Raw genomic sequence first — 23,933 nt, 5'->3', positions numbered from 1 at the left:
TTAAGTAAATGAAATGTTAAGAGAAATCTTAAAACTTAGGGACTAATTAGAAAGAAATCCTTCCACCAGGGTCTTTTAAATAATTTTAAGTTTTTTATTTCTTTCAAACCAAAAGCTATATATGCGGTCGAATTACGTCTCGTTGGTATTGGTTAGAGAGTGGGTTCAGTGTAATTGAGGATCTGCACCGAATTCTTTCGACATGGCGTTGGTCGTGATTTGTGGTCAACCTTGCAGCGGGAAATCGACGGCTGCCCTTTGCCTTGCAGAAGCTCTTAGTGCCCTAGAACTCAAACCAACGGTCAGGATCATCGATGAATCTTCCTTCCATCTCGATCGAAATCAAAGCTATGCTGGTTAGATCTCTCACAATCTACATTTATCTATCTGATTAAAAACATAAGATTGTTGTAAATGTTACTAATTACTTGTTGTGTTTGAAGTTGTGATGTTTTAAGGAATTTAGGGTTTATGTTATGTGTTTTTTTTTTCTCTCTCCTTTTTAGCTATTTTGGAATAAGAGTGACTGTTCCCTTCACCTGGTTCCACTAATTGACCCCACTACAGATGAATCCAGCCATGTCTGCATAGTTACACCTTTTTTTCTCCTTCCAAATTTCGACCCAAAATTGTGTAAAACTCAATTAGCCTTAAAAAAAAAAAAACACACTGCGTTTGTTTGTTTTAATCATAATTGCACAAAACCCAATTGTTTTTCCTATACTGAATTTGTTTGCATGGTTTCAAGACGAGACCGAGTTGTCTAGGATGAGTAATAAAATCCTATTCTAAAATGAGAGAGTAATTATAATTCTTTTAATAAAATGAGGTAGATTAGAAGATTTTTAGTCATAAAATCATATTTATATAATAAAAAAATAAATTCTAAAAGAATTAATTATTTTAGTTGAAGTTTATAAAATCCCAGTTGATTCGGCAGAGATTTTCAAAATATCGTTTGAGTCACGTCTCGCTTATCTCTTGAGATGGTGTTAAGGCTGAGACACCATGTATATCCGTATTGTTGCTGAACGATATCGAGATGACTCAAATGTGTCATATTGGTCTCAAGCAAGATTTAAAACCATGATAATAAGGTTGTGTAACACTCTGAATGATGTAAGTGCTCTTAATACAAAGAAAAATCTAAATTAAAGGAATTTTAAAGCAATGGAGCCTAGAATTCCTAAGCATGCTCTATTGTCCATATCTTTAATCATGTTCTAGAGTGGCAGATTTTCACTCATGTGGTTGCTTGTTGAAATATCTGTGGTTGCATCTTGGACTAAAATTGCGTAGAGAATGAGCTCATGAATTGGACAAGAATCAAATTGATAAATGTATGATAATTCCTCCAATAAAAAAACACAATGATATAACTCTTTAACACCTTCACTAGCAAGTCGATAGGCAACACTGAATTATGAGACTAGGGTATTGGATGGAAGCTTAAGTAATGATGAGACTCACATACTTTTTTGATGTGTTCCTTACCTCTTCAAATACATGGGCTTCCTTGGGATGATATTCCAATGGTCGATCATCTCTCACTTGTCGGAGGATTATCGTTTCTTTCTGCACCATGAGCAATTCAAGTGGCAAAGTTGTTAATCATCTTATTCGTCATTGTAATGTAGCTGGGAATGTGTGGACTCACATTTTCTTTCCTCTTTGGATCTATTGGACTTTTCCCCAGTCATATTGTTCCTTCTTCATATTTGGAAAAGCTAAACCTTTGTTGCTGGAGGTACGATGTTTTGAAGAATGTTACATTTATAGTTTATTGGAGTATTTGGAAAGAACGAAATGGGAGGATTTTCTTTGGAGAAGGAAGAATCCTTGCATGGAATTGTTCTGAGTTTCAAATCCCACATTTTTTTGGGGTCTAAGCTGCATAAATATTTTTGAGTTCCTCCCCCTCCCTTTCTTTTGAGGAATTTATAATGAGATGGGAGTTTGTGATTTGTGGAGATTATTAATTTTTTCTTTTTTCTCTTGTTGAGCCTTATTATCAACGCCCTTAATTTTTTGGTAGTTCTCCTTTCTTTTTATCGTTATATTTGGTTCAAATAAAATTTATGCACAAAAGGGGAAAAAATGATGCTAGAACAGATTCTTCTTCAAGTTTTAAGAGAGTCTAAGGGGGCATTTGGTTCAGATTATATAATCCGATTCTTAAGTACAATCAGATTTTAGAATCTACAAGTGTGTTTGGTTGGGATTGTAGTGGTGTTTTTTATTTTTTTATTTTTAAAATCATGAATGAAAATCAGCAATAATCAGAAACAGGTCGCATATTGTTTCTTGCATTTTTGGACAGCAAGCCGCTTGTAGTGTTTTTGCACAACAATATATTACCATGTAACAACCAAAAGGTCATGGGGTTCAACTCCTCTTACCAATAGAAAATGTGAGAACAAAATTTCAGAAAATTTATTTTGTTCGGGCCCTTTCTTCAGCTATAAAAAAAGCTTGGTGGAAACCTTGCTCATCTTCTTTAGTGACCATAGCTCTCTCCACAGTTTTCAAGGTTATTTGGTCGTCGTCTTCTTCAACCTATTTTGCCTTTTCTTTCTCTTATTTTTCTAATCTGTTTTCCAGCAACTATAAAGATTGTAGATACCTTGAAATTGTATACTAAAACGTTTTTTCTTCTGAAACCAGCCCTCTCAAGCTCAACCTCTATCTCCATCCCATCGTTTTTAATCTTACATTTAATCTATTGTTTTCTATTTTTTTCTACTAACAAATCTGATTTTCCAACGTAAAAATCCATGGTTTCCATTGCAGACCCCTTTTTTTTTTCCCTTCATTAAATCAGACATTTATAAGCTTTCCTTCTATTCCACAATTTTAACCTTAAACCCGCTATTATTTTCCAAAATTCAGTAATCTTTAAGTTCTTCGTCTATCCGTTGTTTTCATCCTATAACCCTTATTTATACCATTATTTTAGAAAAAAATATAATTTGGTAGATTTTTATATAAAGTCAATTTTCAGAAACAATGTTGGCCAAACGAGATTATGATTTTCAATTGCAAAATCAGGTTTCAAAAACAGTTTAACCAAATGAGATTTTTGGATTTTGAAAAACAGTTTATAAAATCTGATTTTGATAATCCATAATCGGAATCAAGAATCATGTTATACAATCCGAACCAAACTTCCCCAAATATTCTCACTTATAAAAAAAAAAGTACAAGATTCTCAATCATTTTCATGGCTCTTTGGTAGAACTAGCTTTTTTGGGCTTTATTAATAAGCCCAAGCTCAAACCCAACAATAGCATTGACTAAAAAAAAACCATAACATTAACACACACAATTCATTTTTCTCAGTGAAAGCAAAACTTTATTAAACTCGAATGCATCTCTTCTTATTTTAGTTGTCCTTTTTTTTTTCGTTTTTCACATGTCAAAATCAAATTATCTTTGAAATTTACCCACATTATACTTTGTCGCCGAATCACTACTAAGATTGGTTCTTTTATTTTCCTTTTGATTGTTGTTAGTGTTAGAATATATTTATTGAATGCAATTTGACTTCCGTGGGATCTTGGTAGATATGAACGCAGAGAAGAATTTAAGGGGGGTACTCAGATCTGAAGTTGATAGATCCTTGTCAAAAGACAATATTGTTATTGTAGATTCGTTGAATAGCATCAAGGTGAGTAGATTGGCAACACGGTTAGTGATTTTCAATTTTGCTTATGATGTTGGCATGCTAATGTCATCCAATATGCACTATGTAAAAATAAGTTAGATATTGTGATGTATTATTTTGGTTGATACCTTTGTTGCGCATTTATTTTGGTTGATCACATTTGTTTTGGACTTCCAAGAGGCAAAACATTATCAAAAGGGACTTTTTCCGAAGCAGAGTGGGTTCAGTTTGAAGGGTTGAGGCCCGAAACAACTGGCCTCATGCAGGGGTTCGGGGGGTAGTGCTCTCGAGGCAAATGTTTTTTGGTATATATATATATGTATGTATGTGTTGTGTGTTATGCTTCCACACAACAATTTCAAAGAAACATCACCTAAGAACTGGTTTTTTTTTTTTTTGTGAAAAAATTATATGCTATTTTTTTTTGACATTTCCTTGAAACAAAAAATAATACTTCTCGAAGAAAATATTTCGTAGGAAAGTTTTGATTGAAAAAATGGTTTTCTATTTAAAAAAAATCTAAGCAGGCATATCGGATCTATGTATTAAAACATTATCATACCTTGCTTATCCATGGTCTAAAGTTTTGTTCCATTTCTGAATGTTTCAGGCATGATTGGAATATAACATTGACCACAAAATATCAAATGGTTTGTGACCAAAACATTTCCTCGAGACAAGATTTTAAACCTTTTGCTTGTTTTCCTTAGTCTAATTTGATTGCATAAATGAGTTTGATGTGTTTGTGCATTTTTTATGTTTGGTGGTTTCTAGTTAGGTGCTTCCTTTAGACCTAGTCATTGTTTTTTGTAACAAGGTTTTTTTTTTTTTTTTTTTGTGTACCTTTATATTCATGAGAGCAAAATAACAATTTATATATCCCCAATCTTATTTCTTGATTATAAACCTTGCGGTTTGATTGTTCATATTCAAGTTTCACTTGTTCTAACTGATCTAATTTTCAGATGCCCATTTTTTCATTCCACTGCATTATAGTATTGCAACAAACTATTTACTTTTTCCTGTGCTAGGTCTTTTGTTCTATTACCTTTCTTCTTTCCTTTCATGCTTGGCCAATCTGGGCTTTGTATTTATCTGACATGCCCTTCTTCAATATTCAGGGTTATAGGTATGAGTTATGGTGTCTAGCTCGTGCTGCTGGAATAAGATATTGTGTGGTAAGTTATAGTCACTATTCCTATGCTTAACATACTTGTGATAACATTCATGTTGCGATGACCTTTTTTTCTTCATTTAATATGAAATAAAAAGAACTGTACCACTAGGATTTCAATAAGACTATATTATGATCTGCAAGGCTAGAAGAAAGGTCAATGCAATAAAACCTAGTTTAACCTATTTAGTTTTGTTGCATTGTCATAAGTTGTCATGCTCTCAGTATCAAGACATGCCGAAAAGGATTTCACCAATGAGCTCTAAAGTTCATCATATCATATTAAAAAAAATGAAAACAAAAAGGAATTCAGATAATCCAAGGACATTTAGGGATGCGAGGAGGCTCAGGGCGTAAAGTGACAAAGTAAGCACGGTAGAAAAGGAGATAGTGATCATGGATTTAGATCCTTCAACAAGGAAGTTAGGCACAATTCCAACAGGAAGGCTTCAATTCTTGTCCTCATAAAAGCTAACATTTATCATAAGGATTCTCAAAGAAGTTATGTGGAGCAGCAACACTTCCATAGTGACCTAAATCTATCTCCTTTCGAGTTAGAAGCATAAAGTTGAGTATACCACTTGAAGTGCTTCCCTCAATGTAGTTGCTTGAGCTAGTTCTGTCTTTTAGCTAGAAGCAGGAGTTCGAGTCTGGCCCTTCAGGTCTTGCTTGAGTTAATAGCTTTTGCTTTTCAAGTAAGAGGAATAGACAGGTTAGAGGTATGCTCGTAGGAGAGTTTGAATCACCCCCTTCCCCCCGAGGGGGCTGGGGGGTGGAGATTTTGTGGGAGGGTAAAGATTCATGCATCAAACTCAACGTAGAAGAGGATTCTTCTTGAAAACCTACTTGCTGAGCAAGTTTGATAAGGAGCTAGATGAAGTAAATCAATTCTTGGAGTTGGTTAATGATGAGTTGCACGCTACCGTTAAAGGAGAAGAATGAAAGATTGTTAGTTATTTTTTGTTCTTCTACTCGGGATTGAAGCAAATAGAGTATTGGAGAAAAGAAAAAAAAAAACGCCTCTAAATGAAGCATGCCCTATGATGGATTTGTTAAGAAAAATATTTCTATTGAATCGGAGTATTACAAAGAGACATACCCTCCTTTACATAGAGGAGTTACTTAGTACGAAAGTAACTTGTAGGCGGAGTGGTACTAAAGCCACACTAAAATTACTAAAACTACCTCACTCACCATAAATTAGTGGTTAAACAGGATCGTAATAATTATCTTCAATAACACCCTCAACTTGGAGTAGAATCGATGATGAGGCATTGGTGTCTTAAGTTGATTGACTTGGATCTTGGTTTGTTGATAAGAATTGCAGAAAAGTAATTGTCAAGTCTCATTATGAGATCTTCGCTAATATATATTTGTAAAAGAGTGAATAGATGTAAATGCCCTTACAAAGAAATAAAAGACTAAAAACAGAAAAAACATCCTTATTTTCAATATTCCCCCTCAAGTTGGGGTAAATATATCAACTAATCCAAACTTGACAAGATGAAAGTTAATAACAGAAGAACCAATAGACTTCGTAAGGATAGCAGCAAGCTATTCTGAAGAAGAGACAAAGATTGTCTGAAGAGCACCAGATTGAACTTTCTCCTTGAGAAAGTGAACATCAACCTTTATATACTTGGTTCTTTCGTGAAGAACTAAGTTAGAAGCAAGCATGATGGTAGACTTGTTATCATAAAATAAAGTGGAAGAGCCCGAGACCGGAAAACCAGCTCCATCAACAATGATCTAAGTCAAGTAAGCTCACAAGTGCCAAGGGCTATAGCATGATATTCAGCTTCAGCAGAAAAATGGGAAACTACACTTTATTTCTTACTTTTCCATGAGATTAGGTTACCACCATGGAAAGTACAGAAACCAGAGGTAGATCTCTTATCTGTAAGAGTATTTGCATAATCAACATTAGTGAAGCAGGACAAATGTGGTTGAGCAGTGGAAAAATAGAAAAGGTCAAGACCATGACAAGACTTCAAATAAAGAAGAATACGATAAACAACATCAAGATGAGAGGTGCATGGGACATGCATGAACTGACTGACTACACTAATTGTAAAGGTAAAATCCAGTCTCGTGTTAGTCAGATAAATCAAGCGGTCTACGAGTCTCAGATAAGAAGAAGGATCAGATAATAAATCACCAACTTCGGTATGAAGGTGATGGTTCTGAGTCATAGGAGAGGAGAAAGGACAACAACCAAGCATACTAGTGTCCTGAAGAAGATCCAATGTGTATTTGCGTTGAGATAGCGAATACCACGGCGAGAGCGGGACACTTCTATCCCCAAAAAGTATTTGAGGAGACCCAAGTCCTTACCTCAAAAGCACGGTCCAATAACATCTTAATTCTATCAATCCACTGTACATCATCTCCATTCACTATAATGTTATCCACATAAATCAAAATTATGGTGCAATGGCCATCTACTCCTCGACGAACAAAGCAAGTATGATTTGAGTGGCATCTGAAAAATTCCATGGATAAAATAACCTCAGAAAAACATTGAAACTAGGCTCGAGGAGATTGCTTCAGGCCATACAGAAATTTGAGAAGACGACATACTTTCCCAGAATACTCCTCCTGAAGAAGAAATCCAAGAGGGGGTCCATATAAATAACCTTAGTTAGATCACTATTCAGAAATGCATTCTTTACATCGAGCTGGTGAAGAGGCCATGAATGACAAACAGCTAAAGATATCAGGAGGTGAACAGTAGAAAGTTTTGCGACAGGAGCAAATGTGTTACCGAAATCCTTGCATGGAACCTGTGTAAATCCCTTAGCAACTAAACGGGCCTTGTATCGATCGATGGTACCATCCGCGAGATACTTGACAGTGAAAATCCATTTACAATCAATAGTCCGCTCCCCAGATGAAAGAGAAACAAGCTCCTAGGTGTGATTCTTCTGCAAAACATTCATTTCAGCAGTCCTAGCTATAGTCCACTTAGGGTCTTGCAAAGCCTTTGATACAAACCGAGGAGCTTGAATAAAGTCAGTGGCTATAAGGTAGGTGTGATAAGGTGAGAGTCTTTGATAGGAAACAAATTGGGTAATAAGATGATCAATTACACACCCCTGCTTATCTTTGCCAAGTACGATAGGCAAGTAGAGTTAGAAACAAAAGGAATAGAAGTAGGATTTGGTATACCTGAGTCCAAGGAAGAAGTTTGCAAAATTGGTAAGGGAAGAAGGCAATGAGAGTAGACCTTCAGAGGCGGCAAAGATGGAGTTGGATCCTACCAAGACTTGCAAAGAAGATGACGGTGGAGAGAAAAACAGAGAGGGTAGCACTGCAGGAGAGAGATCCTGCAAAGGAGAAAGGTCCTGCAAAGAAGATGTAGCACGAAAATGGGGTACATTTAAAAAAAAAAGTGACATCTAAAGAATGAATTACACAATGAGAAAGGGGATCATAACAATGATACCCCTTTGACATGGAAGGGTAACCCAAGAAAACACAACGAATGACTTTGTCATCTAATTTCGTGCAATAAGGAATGCTATCCTGAACAAATTAAGTATGTTCAAAATTTCTAGGTGTAATGGGAAAAAGAAGTGTTATTAGGTCGAAGGACATGAAGAGGCACTTGTCCACATAAGTTGTGACTCGGAACGTAGTTAATGAGAAAAGCCGCAGTGAGAACTGTCATATTTCAACATAACTTGGGAATATGCATCCCTCTAAGAAGATAACGGACAATGTTCATAAGATGACGATTCTTGCATTCTGCTACCCCGTTTTGTTCAAGAGTGTAGGGACAAGTCAACTGGTGGAGCATACCATGCTTATGAAGATGGGATCGAATCCCATCAGAAATATATTCCCTCCTTTATCAGATCTAAGGGATTTAACAATGATGTTGTCTTGGGTCTAAATCATTTTAAGAAAATTAACAAAAATAGGAAGAATCTCAGAACGAGAACGCATCAAGTAAACCCAAGTACGACGAGAATAGTCATTAATAAAAGTAACATACTATCTATGACCATTAAAAGCAGTAACAAGGGAATGTCTCCACACATCAGAATGGACTAAATCAAACATTGTATTAAATCGATGCATGCAAGGAACATAAGAAGTACGTGTGTTTAGAAAGCTCACACACAGAGCACTGAAACTTGTGTCCACTACAAGAAGTTTTTAAAGTAGGAAATAAAGAACATAAGTGCTGAAAATTAACATATCATAAACGAGCATGCCATAAATCTAAAGTTTGAGAGGAAAAAGTATGGCCCCAAGAGAGTGGAAGAACAGTCATCAGAACAACAGTAGGTTGAGATCCAAACAGGTACAACTCATTTTTCTCATATTCCTTGTCAAAAATCCTCCTCGAAGTCAGGTCCTGAAAAATACAGTGAGTAGGAAAAAAAAGTTACAGAACAATTTAAAGATTTGGTAATAGTACTCATTGACAAAAGCTTAAGAGAGGTTAGGAACATGAAGCACATAATTAAGAGAAAAACTAGATGATAAGGGGATGATACCCTTGTTGTGGATAGGAGTAAGGGACTCATCAACAAGATGAACCTCCTTATGAATAGTAGAAAAAATTGAAGAGTAAAATGACTAGACTCACCGGTCATGTGATCAGAGGTACCTGAATCAATTACCCAAGTCAAAGGAACAGAACCAGACTGAGTAACATGAAATGCAAAAAAACATACTTGAGGGGATGGTAATTGAGGCCACAGTTGAAGATGAGTGAGTCTGTGCATGGATTTGATCTCGTACAATAGCAACAATCTGAGTCTGGAGTTGTTGCAAATTAATAATACCAAGGGAAGTAGAGGTATTAATAGGAGGAGCAGATGATGACTCCACAACATTAGACTATTCCAAAGAGGAAGTGGCAGAAGATCGCAACACTTGAGGATAGAATTGAAAGCAGCGGGCCTTCTCATGGTCAATGTTCCCACAATGACTGCAAGTAAAACCACTCCTTTTACCTTGGCCACGGCTTCCGTGACCTCGACTCTCAGATCCCTGAGTACGAGAGTCAGAAAAATCCGAATTGGCTACTAGAGTCATTTGATCTGTGTTGGAGCAGAGATAATGCCAAGGGCCTGAGTTTAATAAGGAATTACACGACGATGACGCCGCTAATCACTATCAATAGTCGTAAATGTCTCAAATAAAGAGGGTAAGGGTGTAGTGTTAAGGATCTGTGTCTGAAGTGTCTCGAACTCAGGATGTAAACCCATGAGAAATTTGTATGTTTGGTGTCTAGCAATCCGCGTAACCACAAACCTAGCTGCCTCTGCAGACAGCTTAACCATAGACTGATAGTGAGAGAGCTCTTCCCAGTGAGACTGAAGGAATCCAAAGTAGTCAGCTACACTCTCAGTCCCTTGGGTAGCCTAGGCAATGTCCCAATAAAGCTCGTAGATCCTTAAGTCATTCCGAGCATCTGCATGTGTTTGAGTAAGGACTGATCATAACGAAGAGACAGTCTCATGATACATGAACATGGTGTAGATATGCTATTTCATGGAGTTAAAAAGCCATCCAAGGATAGTGCAGTTGTCAATCTCCCATTTATTCATTTTTAGGATCAGTGGGAGGTGGTTTATTAATAGTACCCAAAAGCCATCTAGATTTTCCTCTACTTCCCAAATAAAGCCTAACTGACTGAGATCAAGATTGAAAATTCCGACCATCTAATAGGGCATTAGTAATGCATTGGGCTAAGAGGTTTGCTCCAAGTATGGTATTGGAGTCCTTGGTCTCTTGATGTGATGTCATTGCTTACTACGAATAAAGCAGTCGGAACTTTGGTTATAAGGGAGATCACTGTGGTCCTAGACAAAAAATAAAGTAGTTGTAGTAAAAAAATTACTTCAAAGTTGTTGTCGTAGTCACTTACACAGCCCTAGTAGTTGTTGTTGATCACCCAATGGCAGACCACCAAGCAGCACCAATAGTTGTTGTCAAAGGACTCCACACAACACCTTGCTGTTGATAAAGGTCACAGAATAGTTGTTGCTGCTTTTGCAGGTCACAAAACAACACCTGCTATTGTTGTAGGGCCACAAAACAGTGCCTTGTATTGTCGCAGGTCACAGAAACAACACCTAGCTGCTGTCCGTAGGGTTAACACAACCCAAAAAGGTGTCGCAGGTGACAGAAACAACACCTAGCTGCTGTTGCAGGGTAAACACAACCCCAAAAAGTGTCGCAGGTCACAGAAACCAGCACCTAGCTGCTGTTGCAGGGTTAACACAACCCCAAATAGTGTCACAGGTCACAAAACAACACTTTGCTGTTGACGCAGGGCCATAGAACAGTGCCTGCTGTTGTTGCAAGTCACCCAATTGTACTTTGCTGCTATCGCAGGTCTTCACACAGCCCAACAATCCTGTTATACAACTTGCACCACCTGGAAATACTCTCGTATGACATCAGCAAGGGTAGAAACCCTATCAAAGGCAAAAAATCGAACCAAACCACCTATGAAAGGCAGAAAACCCTATAGTAGGGTAGAAAATACAGCGCAAAAATCTATTGCAGCATGTGAAAAAGAACGATAAAACCCTATCGCAACATGCGATTAAGGGAATAAGAATCAAAAGAAAGAAAAAAGTCCCCGTAAGAAAGACCTTCTAACGAAGTTGTTGCTAGGTTATTAGGTCTCAAGATCTAAAAGCGTTGGTGAAGGAAGAAGAGAAAGGGAAATAAGGAGAGGAGACTTCAAGATCCCAAAAAACGGAAGAAGGGTCCTCTAGGGCCCTTGATACCAAGAAGAATTGCAGAAAAGTAATTGTCAAGTCTCATTATGAGAGCTTGGCAAATATATATATTAGTAAAAGAGTGAATAGATGTAATGCCCTTACAAAGAAATAAAAGAAAAAAAAACATCCTTATTTCCATTATGCTGTTCATTCAGGCTTTTTTTTTTAAATCGGTAAAGATTGAGTTTGTTAAAAATATTTTGGGAGGTCAAGATGACCATCCCAAAAGGTACAATGCAGAAAAAAGCTAAGAAAACTCTAAATTACAAACCAAATCCCATCTAAAAAAAGATCATCTAAGAAAACCCCCTTGAAATCCTTAAATAATTTTCCCCAAAAGAACAAAAGGCCAAAGATCGAAAGAATTGAATTCTGAATCGATTGTACTTTCTCATTGAATATTTGCTATTTCTTTTTTTTCCAAAGCGTCCAAAAAACTGCAAATAGAAGGAAACTCTAGAAAATACCCATTGACTTCCAAAAAGTATATCCCCTAGAAAGCCAAGACTGAAAGAAGAGCCCAATTTTCCCAGGAAAGCACCCATCCAGGCCGAAAGGGCTACAAAATGAAACCAAATTGATCAAGCCAAGGAACAATGTTCTAAGTTATGGTCTGCCGTTTCCCCATCTCTACCACCCAAACAACAAAAATTTGGAGTAGGAAAGCCTCTTCAAATAATTTGGTCCAAGGTGGGTAATCTCCTCGATGAAGCTGCCCAAACAAAGATTGATACCTTTGGAGGAACTTTCTCATTCCAAACAAAATGATTTTGAGAGATACTGTCAAACGACAAAGATATAGCTCGGTACGTAGAAGAGACTAAAAATTGACTGTTCTTGGACCCGTCCCAGACACGTCTATCCTTTGTATCACTTTGTAGATTTTTGTCCTCGATCTCCTGGAGCAAACTACTCACAATGACCAACTCCCAGTCATTAAAAGGTCTTCTAAAGCCGAAATCCTAAGCCCTCCCCAACCCTTTTGTGTTCATAAAAGCTGAGATAACTTTCCCCCCTTCTTATTAGACAAAGCAAAAGGATCTGAAAATTTTCCCTTTAAAGAAACATTTCCATACCTCTTGTCCTCCCATAACCGCACCCTATTCCCATTCCCTACTTTGAATTGGATTCTTCGACGAAACACCAGAGCTTTCTTCAAGATATCTTTCCAAAGATCACAACCATAGGGACCCTTAGCCACCCCACTCCTGAACACCAAATTGTGTTGCTTGCTGGCTTCAATTCTTGAATAATGTGAGCATTCTTTTCCTTCAATTTTTTTAAAAAATGTAGTCTACATACCTTATTCATCTTACCCTATGATTTTTTTGCTAATGAAAACTTGGCAATATCATTATGGATGTCAATGCCATCAATTTCATTCCTTGTTACAGCTGTATTGTGATGTGGAAGAAGACCATTGTAGGGAATGGAATAAGGGACGTAAAGAGAAGAGGGAGGCCACTTATGATGACGAGATGTAAGTTCAAGTTTCGTTTGCAAACAATTGATATCTTCCATTATTTTATTTTTATTCTTTCTGTTTTATTTTTCCTTCCAATTTTCTTATCCTACACTATGGATATTTTATGTTTTGATTTATTAGAATATTCACCGACTTTCTGCCGGACAAAAATTTAGGCAATCTGTTTTATTTATTTATTTATTTATTTATTTTAAATCAATAACAGAAGTATTAGTTAAAATGGATATTATACGTAAAGGGAGGATGTTCCAACAGGAAAAAAAAAGTTCTTAACCAAAAAAATGACTAGTCAATGGAAGGACTGTTGACTCTTCCCAAGTACAACAAAATCTAAATTATAAGTGAAACCATTCATGGATTGTATCCCCCCAACCTGTAACTCTGCCCGAGATTGAGGAGAAATCACCTGCCAATTAAAATGCACCAGGTATGCATACAAAAAATAGAATGATCGTAACAACCAAGTCTGAAAATTTTTTCCCCTCATGGAATTTGACCAAAGATTTTAGATGGGGTGGGACTAAGAATGGAAATTGTGGTTTTTAATTTTTTTGACACTATCTATGATACACAATATTGGAGATGTATCCACCGACTATTTGTAAGTTGTTGGATGGTGAGACATACCTCTGGCTAGATCTATCATCACTCTGATGATGTCCTTAGCTTGAACTTGAATTTTCAGCTTGATCTCAACAGCTTCCAACTTGAATTTGTGCCTGCTTGTAGATGGAGGTCCATTTTGGGCCTCCCAAAATGCCTCAGCAACCAGAACTTGCATGTTCATAGGCTTTTTAACCTGGCCTTCCTCTTGAAGAAAGATCATGTATTCTAATCCACCATTCATCACCTTTAGACAATATCTTTACAAAATTACATTCTTGAATCTTGCTATCCTTATCCCAACAAAAAAAAAAAACAACCTTGCCATCCTTTCTCTCTGCTTGTGTATCCGTTCATGGGTTGATTTTGTTTTGGTTTTACTTGTACTATCAATAAAAATAGTTTCCAATCAAAATACAGAATCATGGTACTACTCGAGATTTGTGTTGAATCTCCAGGCACTTTCATTTATTTACTGAAATTTTTGTTGAACAGATTTGAAGATTTAGTTAGAAGATTTGAGAGACCAGATAGGCGAAATCGATGGGATTCTCCACTTTTTGAATTATGGCCATCTAAAGGTAACAGTTGCTTGTAAAGTCTTGAATTGATTAGGTATCATATTAATGTCTCGGGTTCAGTGATATATGGTGATGAATTATTCTCTTTCAGTCAATTCATTTCCAAGTTGGCTGCAGTTCTGTTTGAGTTGGCTATATTAAGAGGAATTGAAACTTTTTTTGAAGATATGAAAAGTTTAACTGAAGCATGTCAAGTGGCATTGACGTAATGATTCAAAGAAAAATATCATGGTTTTCTGGACTCCAGAATAACTAACAAAGGAGCTTTGACCAGAAAATTCTTGATGTTTGTTTTTCTTAGACATAATCAAAACTGACTTCTTACTTTAATTAAGTTTTAGGAAATGATGTCACTTGAGCTGCAATAAAAATAAATTAATAAATAGAAGGCAAAAGAAATCTGTATAATGGTCTCACTGTTGTGTTTCCTGATTTTTAAACTTCAGTTGAACCATCTGTTTTTTTTATATGCTTGTGAATCCATGGATACATGCCATTAATTTACTTTTTAGTTGTTTTGTATTTAGTTGTAGTAATTGTTATAATGTGTACCCAATGCACACCAGTTGCTCGGGAGGTATGATAACCTGTACCGTACTTCAGTGCACTAATCCTTCTGGGTACAGTGTGAAACTTGATGGTATAAATATTCTGAGATAATTTTCAAAGTCCTAGTTTGTTACAAGTCTAATGTTTCATGTCATGGACATGAAAAGTTGGTTCAGCAAATCTAAGCTTTAAATTACATGATAAATCACTGTTGGATTCACCACGTGGTGGAAGAAAACATTATTTGGAATCATATTCTAGTGTAGATCAAAATTTTGTCTTGAAAAATATCTTTTTGACTTCTTGTAAATATTAACATTAATGGGAATCTTTGGCTGAAATTCGACTCTGTATAGTTTGGGGAAACCTAATTTGACAATATATCCTAGATTAGTTTTCTTCTCAAAAAAGAAATATATCCTAGATTAGTTCTAAGATATTGAAGGATTTTTATTTTTATTTTTTATGTTTTAAATAAAACATAACTTGGATAAATTCAAAGAATTCAACCCACTTTGATGGGGCAGCAAACTCTCAGCTGAATGTGGTTTTTTTATTAATGGAGTTCAGTCAAACCCTTCTCAGTGGTTGTTAGGCAATATTATGATCTTAGGAATCTCTTTGAGACATTCTTATGGTGGTCAGGAAGACAAGGCTTTGATTCCATTCTTACTATTGTTGTTAGGGTTGTCAACGGATAGGTATCCGATCGGATACTACTATATCCGAATTCGAATCCGAAAAAAAATAGTAATATTCGAATTCGAATTTGAATCCGATCGGATATCACTACCCACTATTCGAATTCGCATCCGAAAAAATTATCGGATATCCGAAAATATTCAATTCGAATTTAAATAATAAAAAAATCTTTGATTTTTTACAGGTAATTTACAGGTAAAATAAGAGTTAAATAAAATAAAAAAATTACCTGAAAAATAAGATTTTTTCTGGCAAAAGAACACCCAATTCATCGCTCATCGTATCAATGCATCCTTTAAAGTTATACCATTGATGATCTTGTTTGGAAAATGCTTGGTATACTGAAGTGAAAGTATACAATTACAGACGACAAGCTCGCAAACCTTCTTCCCTCGCAAACTTTCTTCCCTTTAATATCTACCATTGGTCTTGAATTTCAAGCTTATAGTTTCTAATTCTAGTTGAATTGAAGCCCAGGCGCGCCATGGAAATCATTTAGAGAGTATTTGCGCAGTTGTTTGAGTTGATAGAGGGAGAGGGGAAGAAAAGTTATCCACCTTGTCTCGTCTTACAGAGAAAAAAAAAAAGAAATAAAAGAGATGTCTCGTATTTATGAGAGAGAGAGAAAAAAAAAAAAGAAGGATATATCTTGTCTTTATTTAAGAGAGAGAGTGTGTAAGTGAGTTGTCTTTGTCTCATCTTTATGAGTGAGAGAGAGTGAGTGTAAAGAGAGAGAGAGAGGAATTATATATATATATATAAATAAAGTAAAACAAACGTGTCTTTTCTCAATTAATGTCTTGTCTTCATTTAAGAGAGAGAGTGTATATGAGTTGTCTTTTGTTATAAAGAGAGAGAGAGAGGGATTGTATATATATATATATATATATATATATATATATATATATATATATATATATATATAATATATATATAAATAAAGTAAAACAGACGTCTGTTGTCTCAATTAATGTTTAGATATATATATAAAGAAAGAGAAAAGTATTCGGATCGGATATTAACGAATCGGATGTAGCGATATCCGAATTCGTATCCGAAATATATTCGAATATTAAAAATACATCCGAATTCGAATCTGATATCCGAAAATTTCGGATAATATTCGATTTTTCGAATTCGAATTCGAATTCGGATTCGGATTTTGACTATCCATTGACAGGCCTAATTGTTGTGTACAACAGAGCTACAAATGGAACCTACAGGGTGGATGAGCTTGCTCGACATCCGAAGCTGAAGGTTTGGGCAAAGATGGTACCCTTATCGACTCTCTGTCCTTGTTGAACTAGGGATGTTGATTCAGCAGATTTACAATTTGTTTTAGGTAATGAAGTTGAATTTCCAATTTTGAGATCCTCTAGTGTTGCTATTGAAAGAGGTAAATCATCTTGACTTAATAGGAAGTTGCAAGGCTTAGTGGATAACCTCTAAGAAAATAAATAAATCTGAAATTATGGTATCGAATATTAGGTCTTGGTGGGAGGCTAACTTGATAACCTCTAAGAAATCAAATTGGATCAAGTTATTGAAGGCTTAATTAATGGTATTTGTGCAGAATTGTTGTACATTAGTTCTTGAGTTTTTACTGGGGTGTATGATCCCATTGAAAGCCGTGAAAGGGCTCAATTTTGGGGGGAACTAGATGACATTCTGTGCTCCCTTGGTGTATCAGTGAATATTTTAGTCTAATACATTTCGCTAACGAAAAAAAAGTGGTGTCCAAGTTGTGTGACTTGTGAGTAGCATGCTAACTTTGATGAATTGGTTAATAGGAATTTATTAATGGTTGTAGAAACTTTGTGTTGAACAATAGCGAAGTTACGTTTTCTTTACATGTGTAGTGTGTGGAGGGGAGTTTATAATGGTTACCTTGAACTTTCTCAAAGAACTCATTTTTGCATGGGAAAAAGGCAATAAAATTCAATTCTAAGAGAATTGGTAGTGTTGAAGTCCCTCTCTTATTTGCTTTAGATCAGAAAACTTCCCAGTACTAGATTTCTTGGTGGGCTCAAGTGAACCTATATTATGGGACTTGGTTTTTTTTTTCCCTAATAAATCAAAGATCTTTATCGATACCATGGTTGAGGAGACCATAAAGTGAAGAACAAGCCAACTAAGAACCCAAAAAGAAAAAAAGCATCTCAAAAGAAGACAAACAGATTACACGACAATGTTACACACCCAATCCCACTTGGCTATTATGTCTTCAAAGTAGACCCCCTTAGACTTTGTCTTAATTATCTTTCATTAGCGGCAACCCTTCATCAAATATAAGTAGACGGTTGTGGTCACCTGGTCGATTAGTCATGATGAATGTGTTTTTGTTAGGCCTTTCTATAATGCCTTGGATTATTTTGCCAATCCTTCAGATTATTAGCTTGCATTAGCTATAACCCCTTCGTCGTCAAATATAGATAGATGGTTGTGGTCACCTGGTCGATTAGTCATGATGGATACTTTTCTATTAGATCTTTCTATACCACCTTGGATTATTTTCCCAATCCTTTAGTCATCATGCCTTCTTAATTTCCATCATCAATTGGGGCACTAAAGTTCCATCCAGTGTTCTAAATTTCTCAAGACGTTTTGGGTTCTTGATGCAAGTCTTGATAAATTTATAAAACAGAAGTCCTAAAAAAGATATGAAAATCATAATAAATATATAAACAAATAAAAAAGGAACAAGAATATAAGTCATTTAGCTATTGATTTTTGTAATTTACCTTGATGGTTGATAATCAGCGCTTCTGTCAATGCCAATCTCATTGTCAAAAGACTTAAAACTCAAAACTTTAACAAGTCAACAACTAAAAACAATGATTCATAAATCGTAATAGATAATGCCTAAATTGTATTGAACTTTGAAGAAGTTACAAAAGAATAAAAATAATAAAACAAGTAAACAATTATTAAACAAAAAATAGACATTAAATAGTAGTAATGTGAAGTGCCAACTTAGCTAAGTGGTATGACGTGTGGAGTGTCGTTCCTACTATTGAGTGTTGTGTTATCTACCTCCGTTCTCGGGTGTCACGTGCTCACGTATCGTGCCCTAGTTCGACCCGTAACTCTTTTATATTTATAGTTGCGTCTTCCCTATCAGATCGGTCTTTTGGGGTAAATGGTTTGTCAATATGGTATCAAAGCGTTGTGCTGGGTTCATATAGGTCATGGGTTCGAGTCTTCTCGAAGGAATTTGACACCCTTATGGATGAAGGGGAGTGTTGAGTATTGTGTTATCTACCTCCGCTCTTGGGTGTCACATGCTCACATATTGTGCCTTAGTTCAACCCGTGACTCTCTTATATTCATAGCTGCACCTTCCCCATCAGATCAGTCTTTTAGGGTAAATGGTTCATCAATACCTACGTCTTAGGTTCGAACCCCCTTTAATCCAACTTCATTTGCTAACCACTAATCTTATACCTATAAAAAATTTAATAAGGGTCCTATAACTTTTATAAACTACAAGAAAGTCCTTGAAAGTTAAAATTGGGCCCGAGCATCCAAATTGATCCCATAATCTTGGAATGGGCCTCTTATAACGTTGGTTTTGGGTTTTCACAGATAAATCCCGTGGTCTAATCAGTCTAATTGATCCATATTAAGTATTGTGCTCATACACCCAACAAGCTGGTCAGCCTATGGTTGAGTCTAAAACCCACTAAAATAGGTCAATCTAATAACCAAATATCATTTAAACCAATTATGTAAAATCCATTTAAGTTAGGGGCATAATTGGAAATGCCCTCCTACCTTAAATCTATAAACATCAAAACCTAGGCCATTTGGGAGGAGTGTGGATCATTTTCTCTCAGAAGACAAAAGTTCTCCCTCCAAAAAAGAAGCTGTTTAGTTCTTCTCCAGAGAAAAAACAACCTTCAATAATACTTATCAAAAAAAAAAAAAAAAAACCACCTTCAATAACGACTTGGAGTCTAATTCTAGAGAAGATCAAGCCTAAAAACCTTTCTCTACAAGCATAAAAATCCTTCTAAATCAATTAAGCACAAACCTTGGAGAGAAGATAATAAAAAACATGCCTCTATAGAAAATTAAACATCCTAAGCGATCATCTACAAACCAAGAAACCACTTCTTAGTCGATTAACATGAAATTCAGAGAGAAAAAATCTACACGTCATCGTTTTTGTATTTGACTGCTAATCAGAGGGTGACACTTTGGTGAACGTGTGTATTAAGATCACCATTATACATAAAAAAAATAATAAAATTTATTTGTCATCTCATTACACACATCTCGAGGTAGATCATGAAATTTATTGTTGACAAGTTGATCTATTTTTCAATTCTCATCTTGGGGTCAAATCTTATGGAGATTGCTACATTCTTGGTTCACCGAGGTCTATGGAAATAGTGGATGGAGAAGTATTTGATGGCAAGGAGGAAAATATTCAGGATAGTATCTTGAATACCAAGGCATCAACTTGCAATGAGTTTGTTTTTTTCGGAGGTATTGTATTTGTATGGGGAACTATTATCTGGTGGTTAGGGTTCTTCTTGTTGAGTTTTTTTTTTTTTTTTTTAATCTTCTTGGTTTGTCTTTGTAGGTCTTTTTGCCTCTTCTCTTTGGCAATACACATTTAATAATCAACACACTTCAATATGTACCATGTTGAGGTGTTTCAATCAAAAGCAACTAGTTCAGAAGTCTTGATGACCGAACAGAGTTTTATAAGATCAGAGTGTGTCTATTATTGAACCTGCCAAATTTATTATCTAACATGGATTTGGCTTGGTCTTTAGGCCTGAATGAACCAGGTTGACTCAGCTCAAAGCAAAACGTAAGCAGCAAAATTTCAAAAGTTTTCATACATAAATGAGCATTTCCATCCCTTAGACCATCACTATCTTTTTTTATCAACTAATTATCAGTAGATCTTGTCCACTGCTCCTCTGAAAAAAGATAATTGCATTTGTTTTGTTTTCTTCAACATGACTTTTATGAGTATATCACATTCAAATGATCATCTTATCCCACATTTTTTATGTTAATTTACTCTAGACGTAAGTGACACTATCAATGGTTCTTTATTCATAAGTTCTTGTCTTGTTTAAAACATATTTCAGAAGGGAAGAAAAATAGATAACCTCACTTTTTTAAAGCGGGGTGCTGTCATATAGCTCAGAAGTTTCACTTGACGACTGATATTTTTAAAATAATTATATTATATTTTGATCTCTTTCACTCATATACTTTCTCAAGCCAGATGGAATAAAGCAATCTTCTGCTGCTATTGTGGATGCTGTATCATACTTGACAACGAAAGTGGATTCCAAATCAAGAAATGTTAGAGTGCTCCAGCCCACCATTGCCACACAAAATGTAAGTATGGGATTATGTATGATCATTGTATTCCAACAAAGGCAAAAACATGAGCGTGCACACAGTAGCTTGTACGTGACCTTAGCTTCCACAAACTATATACGTCATCCTATGAAGTACATGCTGCGATCCACTAAAAATGCCATAATGGCAGGCCTAAGATATATGTTACAAGGACAGTCCATTTTCCAAGAATTCACTGTGCTGGTTACATGTCACATGTTGGACACAGGCCATCACATTTTTTAAACAAATCCACATATTTAAATTCTGTTTTTTTCCCACCCTAATGGGATTCTATCTATCCCAATTTCTGGATAGTATCAGGGCACCATACTCTCCACAAAAATAGTTTCATTTTGCAACTGAGAAACACATGGGCAGATGCAAGTATGCCACATCCTTGCGTGGCCATGAGTGCTGAATCACTAAGGTGTCTAGATTTTCCGTGTCTACTTTATGAATGTATCATTTACTCCGGGCTTGCTGAATTTAGTCTTTAGCTGTTACAGGCCATTTGATATTTTAAGGGGGACCTCTACTTTTGTGGTTTTTCTCTTTCCTGATAACAACAGTGAACTTATAGAAGTGTACTGTTATCAGGAAAAATTTGCAAGGCAACTTTGTCAAATTGCATCAAGCATCAATACAGAAAAAATTAAATATCCCTTATTGATACATGTCGTCCCATATACTGGCACAGAAAAGGAGAAAGGTTTTGCCTTCATACCTACCACATTAAAGCATTTTAACACTAGGTGGTGCATCTTGATGCTTTCTCTATTTATTTTAAGGTTGAGTATGTTTATCCCTCCTTTCTTGTTTCCCTTTATCTTTTTCTTTACTATTTCAAGTGCGCAAAAAACTCAAAAAAGAAAAAAAAAAAAAACTATGGTGTGTGAGGTGCACCAAATTTAGTAGACATATTTTGTCGATAGTTCAACTTGTACAAGCATATGTCAGTTAAACAACAAAATACTACATGTAGCATGTCTGTTGTGGATAGCGTGTAAGGAGATCCCCCCCCCCCCCCCCCCACCCTCCCCACTCCTCTAATTAATAAACATATTTGATAATGTACATTCAGGATACTTTTTGAATTTTTTTTCCTAGGCAAGTAAGTTTAGTGGTTGGTAACTAGTAGGTGCAGGCTGATCTTTAACTCAGGTTGTAGTATCAACACTCTCAGACTTGAACCAACTTAGCAAGTCGGCACCTTTAGTTATTCCGTCTCTTTTATTACTTCTATAATTAGTAACTTTGTTCTTTGTCATAATTGATCTTGCGGAACTAGATTAATATTATTTCATAACATGACCATTTGATTTTTTTTCTTTTTAAATTCCTAATAGTTTAATCTAAAGAACAACCTCCTTAATTATATGTGCAAGCTCAATATTGGGTTGAACTAAAAACAGGATTTGTGTTGCCGACTCGAATATTTTCTTCTGTGTTTATTGTTCTCTATTCTTGCTTCTAGCATCTTATCAGAGCAAAGGCATGTGCAATCTACTTGCATGCATGCATGCATCCATCAATATTCATAAATTCCTATAATTCTGAATTTCTGATCAAGAAAAGATGTGTCCAGGCTCATGTATCAGAGGCGAATTCACTGTATGAGATGGACCGTGCAACACAGGTACTATCAAGGATATGAGAGCTTGTCACTTCATCCTTATCATTCCTTTGTTAAAAGTTCTTCGATAGAAATTCAAGCAAATCTGTCTTCAACATTTGTGCAGGATGTTATCAATGTGATTATTGAAGCACAATCTCAGGCACTAGGAGGACCCGTGAATGGGATTTCCCTTGGCCGGCAATTGCCAACCATATCCTTCCATGCTTAATTGAATGAAGATTTCTTCTTTTTTTCCATTCAGTCGAATGGAAAATTGGAAAAAAAGAAAAATAGGTTACTTGTAAAGTGAGTTACACTTGGAAAGAATACATACATGGATGCATGCATCGATGATTACATGTATTTTGAGTACGTGTTCATCCATCATGTATGTGCCTTGTGATTTTAAAAGCACTGATCATGCGTTCATGTGGTTCTACCCAGTTTTAATACTCATTACAGATTAATGAATCAACCTCAAATTTTAAAGTGTGCATGCATGCATGTATGTGTGTATTCCCTTGAAGAGGCTGAAACATTAGAAACTACCACATAGCTGCTGTTTGATGAATGTTGATTTAAACTGCAGGTTAAGGCCTTGAAACAGTCAGTAGTTTTTTTTAAGGGAAATCGGTACACGGATACATAATGCAGTGATGTGTGTGTATGTATGTATGTACGATTATAATGAGTTACGATAAACATTGTATTCAACATTACACATCATAATCATTGTTCATACACTATGAGTTACTATTAGAGTTGTTTGAATATTTGTGTATTTGAACCGAAAAATCAAAGATTTTTATGTGTAAATGTGTCTACGTGTTAAAGAGACAGTTTTGAAGACCTTGACAAGCAATTCACATTAATATTCAGAGACAGGTTGGGTTACCAGAGCTTCGGAGCCTACGACGAACATTCATAAAATTGACAGGACAATCCAGCTTGAGTGGACCACCCCCACCTTCAGATGCAGATAGTGCAAAAAGGATGTTTGTGGACTACTTGAACAGGGAACTAGGAACTGTTTGATCTGTCACCTCTATTGCACAGTAATCCTTTTTCACCTTTTTTTTTTTTTTTTCAATTTTTAGGTTTTCAATGGAAACACATTTGTGTGAAAATTATTTAAGGCTTTCTAAAATCATTTTCGGATATAAGCAGAAAGCAGTGCCCCCCACCCATGTAATCACTCTGGATTCATTCTCATTGATACTAACGGGTTTTTTCTTCACTTGAACGGATCTACATTGCAGGGAAAGTGGGTCTACCGAAGCATGTCAGGTTACTCTGGCTGGCCTTCGTTCACAGGTGTGCTCAATTCATACGAAGGGATTTTTTTTTTTAAATATATATAAATATCATCTGAAACTTGTGTATTTAACTTAAATTTTGTCTTAATGTATTAGCTATTAAATTAAACATCTTCATTTTTTA

The 23,933-nt window shown here is 35.8% G+C and overlaps 1 protein-coding gene across 1 annotated transcript; it reads left to right on the top strand.

Moving 5' to 3' along the window:
• Nucleotides 1-135: 135 nt before the first annotated feature.
• Nucleotides 136-23,933, top strand: LOC147404325 (KTI12-like, chromatin associated protein). Its single transcript, XM_086440210.1, has 10 exons — nucleotides 136-356; nucleotides 3,564-3,667; nucleotides 4,786-4,842; nucleotides 12,982-13,067; nucleotides 14,172-14,257; nucleotides 20,757-20,872; nucleotides 22,464-22,514; nucleotides 22,618-22,706; nucleotides 23,363-23,548; nucleotides 23,753-23,933. Exons 1-9 carry the CDS (start codon nucleotides 203-205, stop codon nucleotides 23,526-23,528), a joined length of 909 nt encoding a protein of 302 aa, XP_086296336.1. The 5' UTR covers nucleotides 136-202; the 3' UTR covers nucleotides 23,529-23,548; nucleotides 23,753-23,933.

Source organism: Akebia trifoliata, chromosome 4 (assembly GCF_017979445.1).
Source record: "Akebia trifoliata isolate Shusen 1 chromosome 4, ASM1797944v1, whole genome shotgun sequence".
NCBI classification, from domain to species: Eukaryota; Viridiplantae; Streptophyta; class Magnoliopsida; order Ranunculales; family Lardizabalaceae; genus Akebia; species Akebia trifoliata.
Note: the sequence above shows the minus strand (reverse complement) of the source record. Positions and strands in the feature narration are given on the sequence as shown.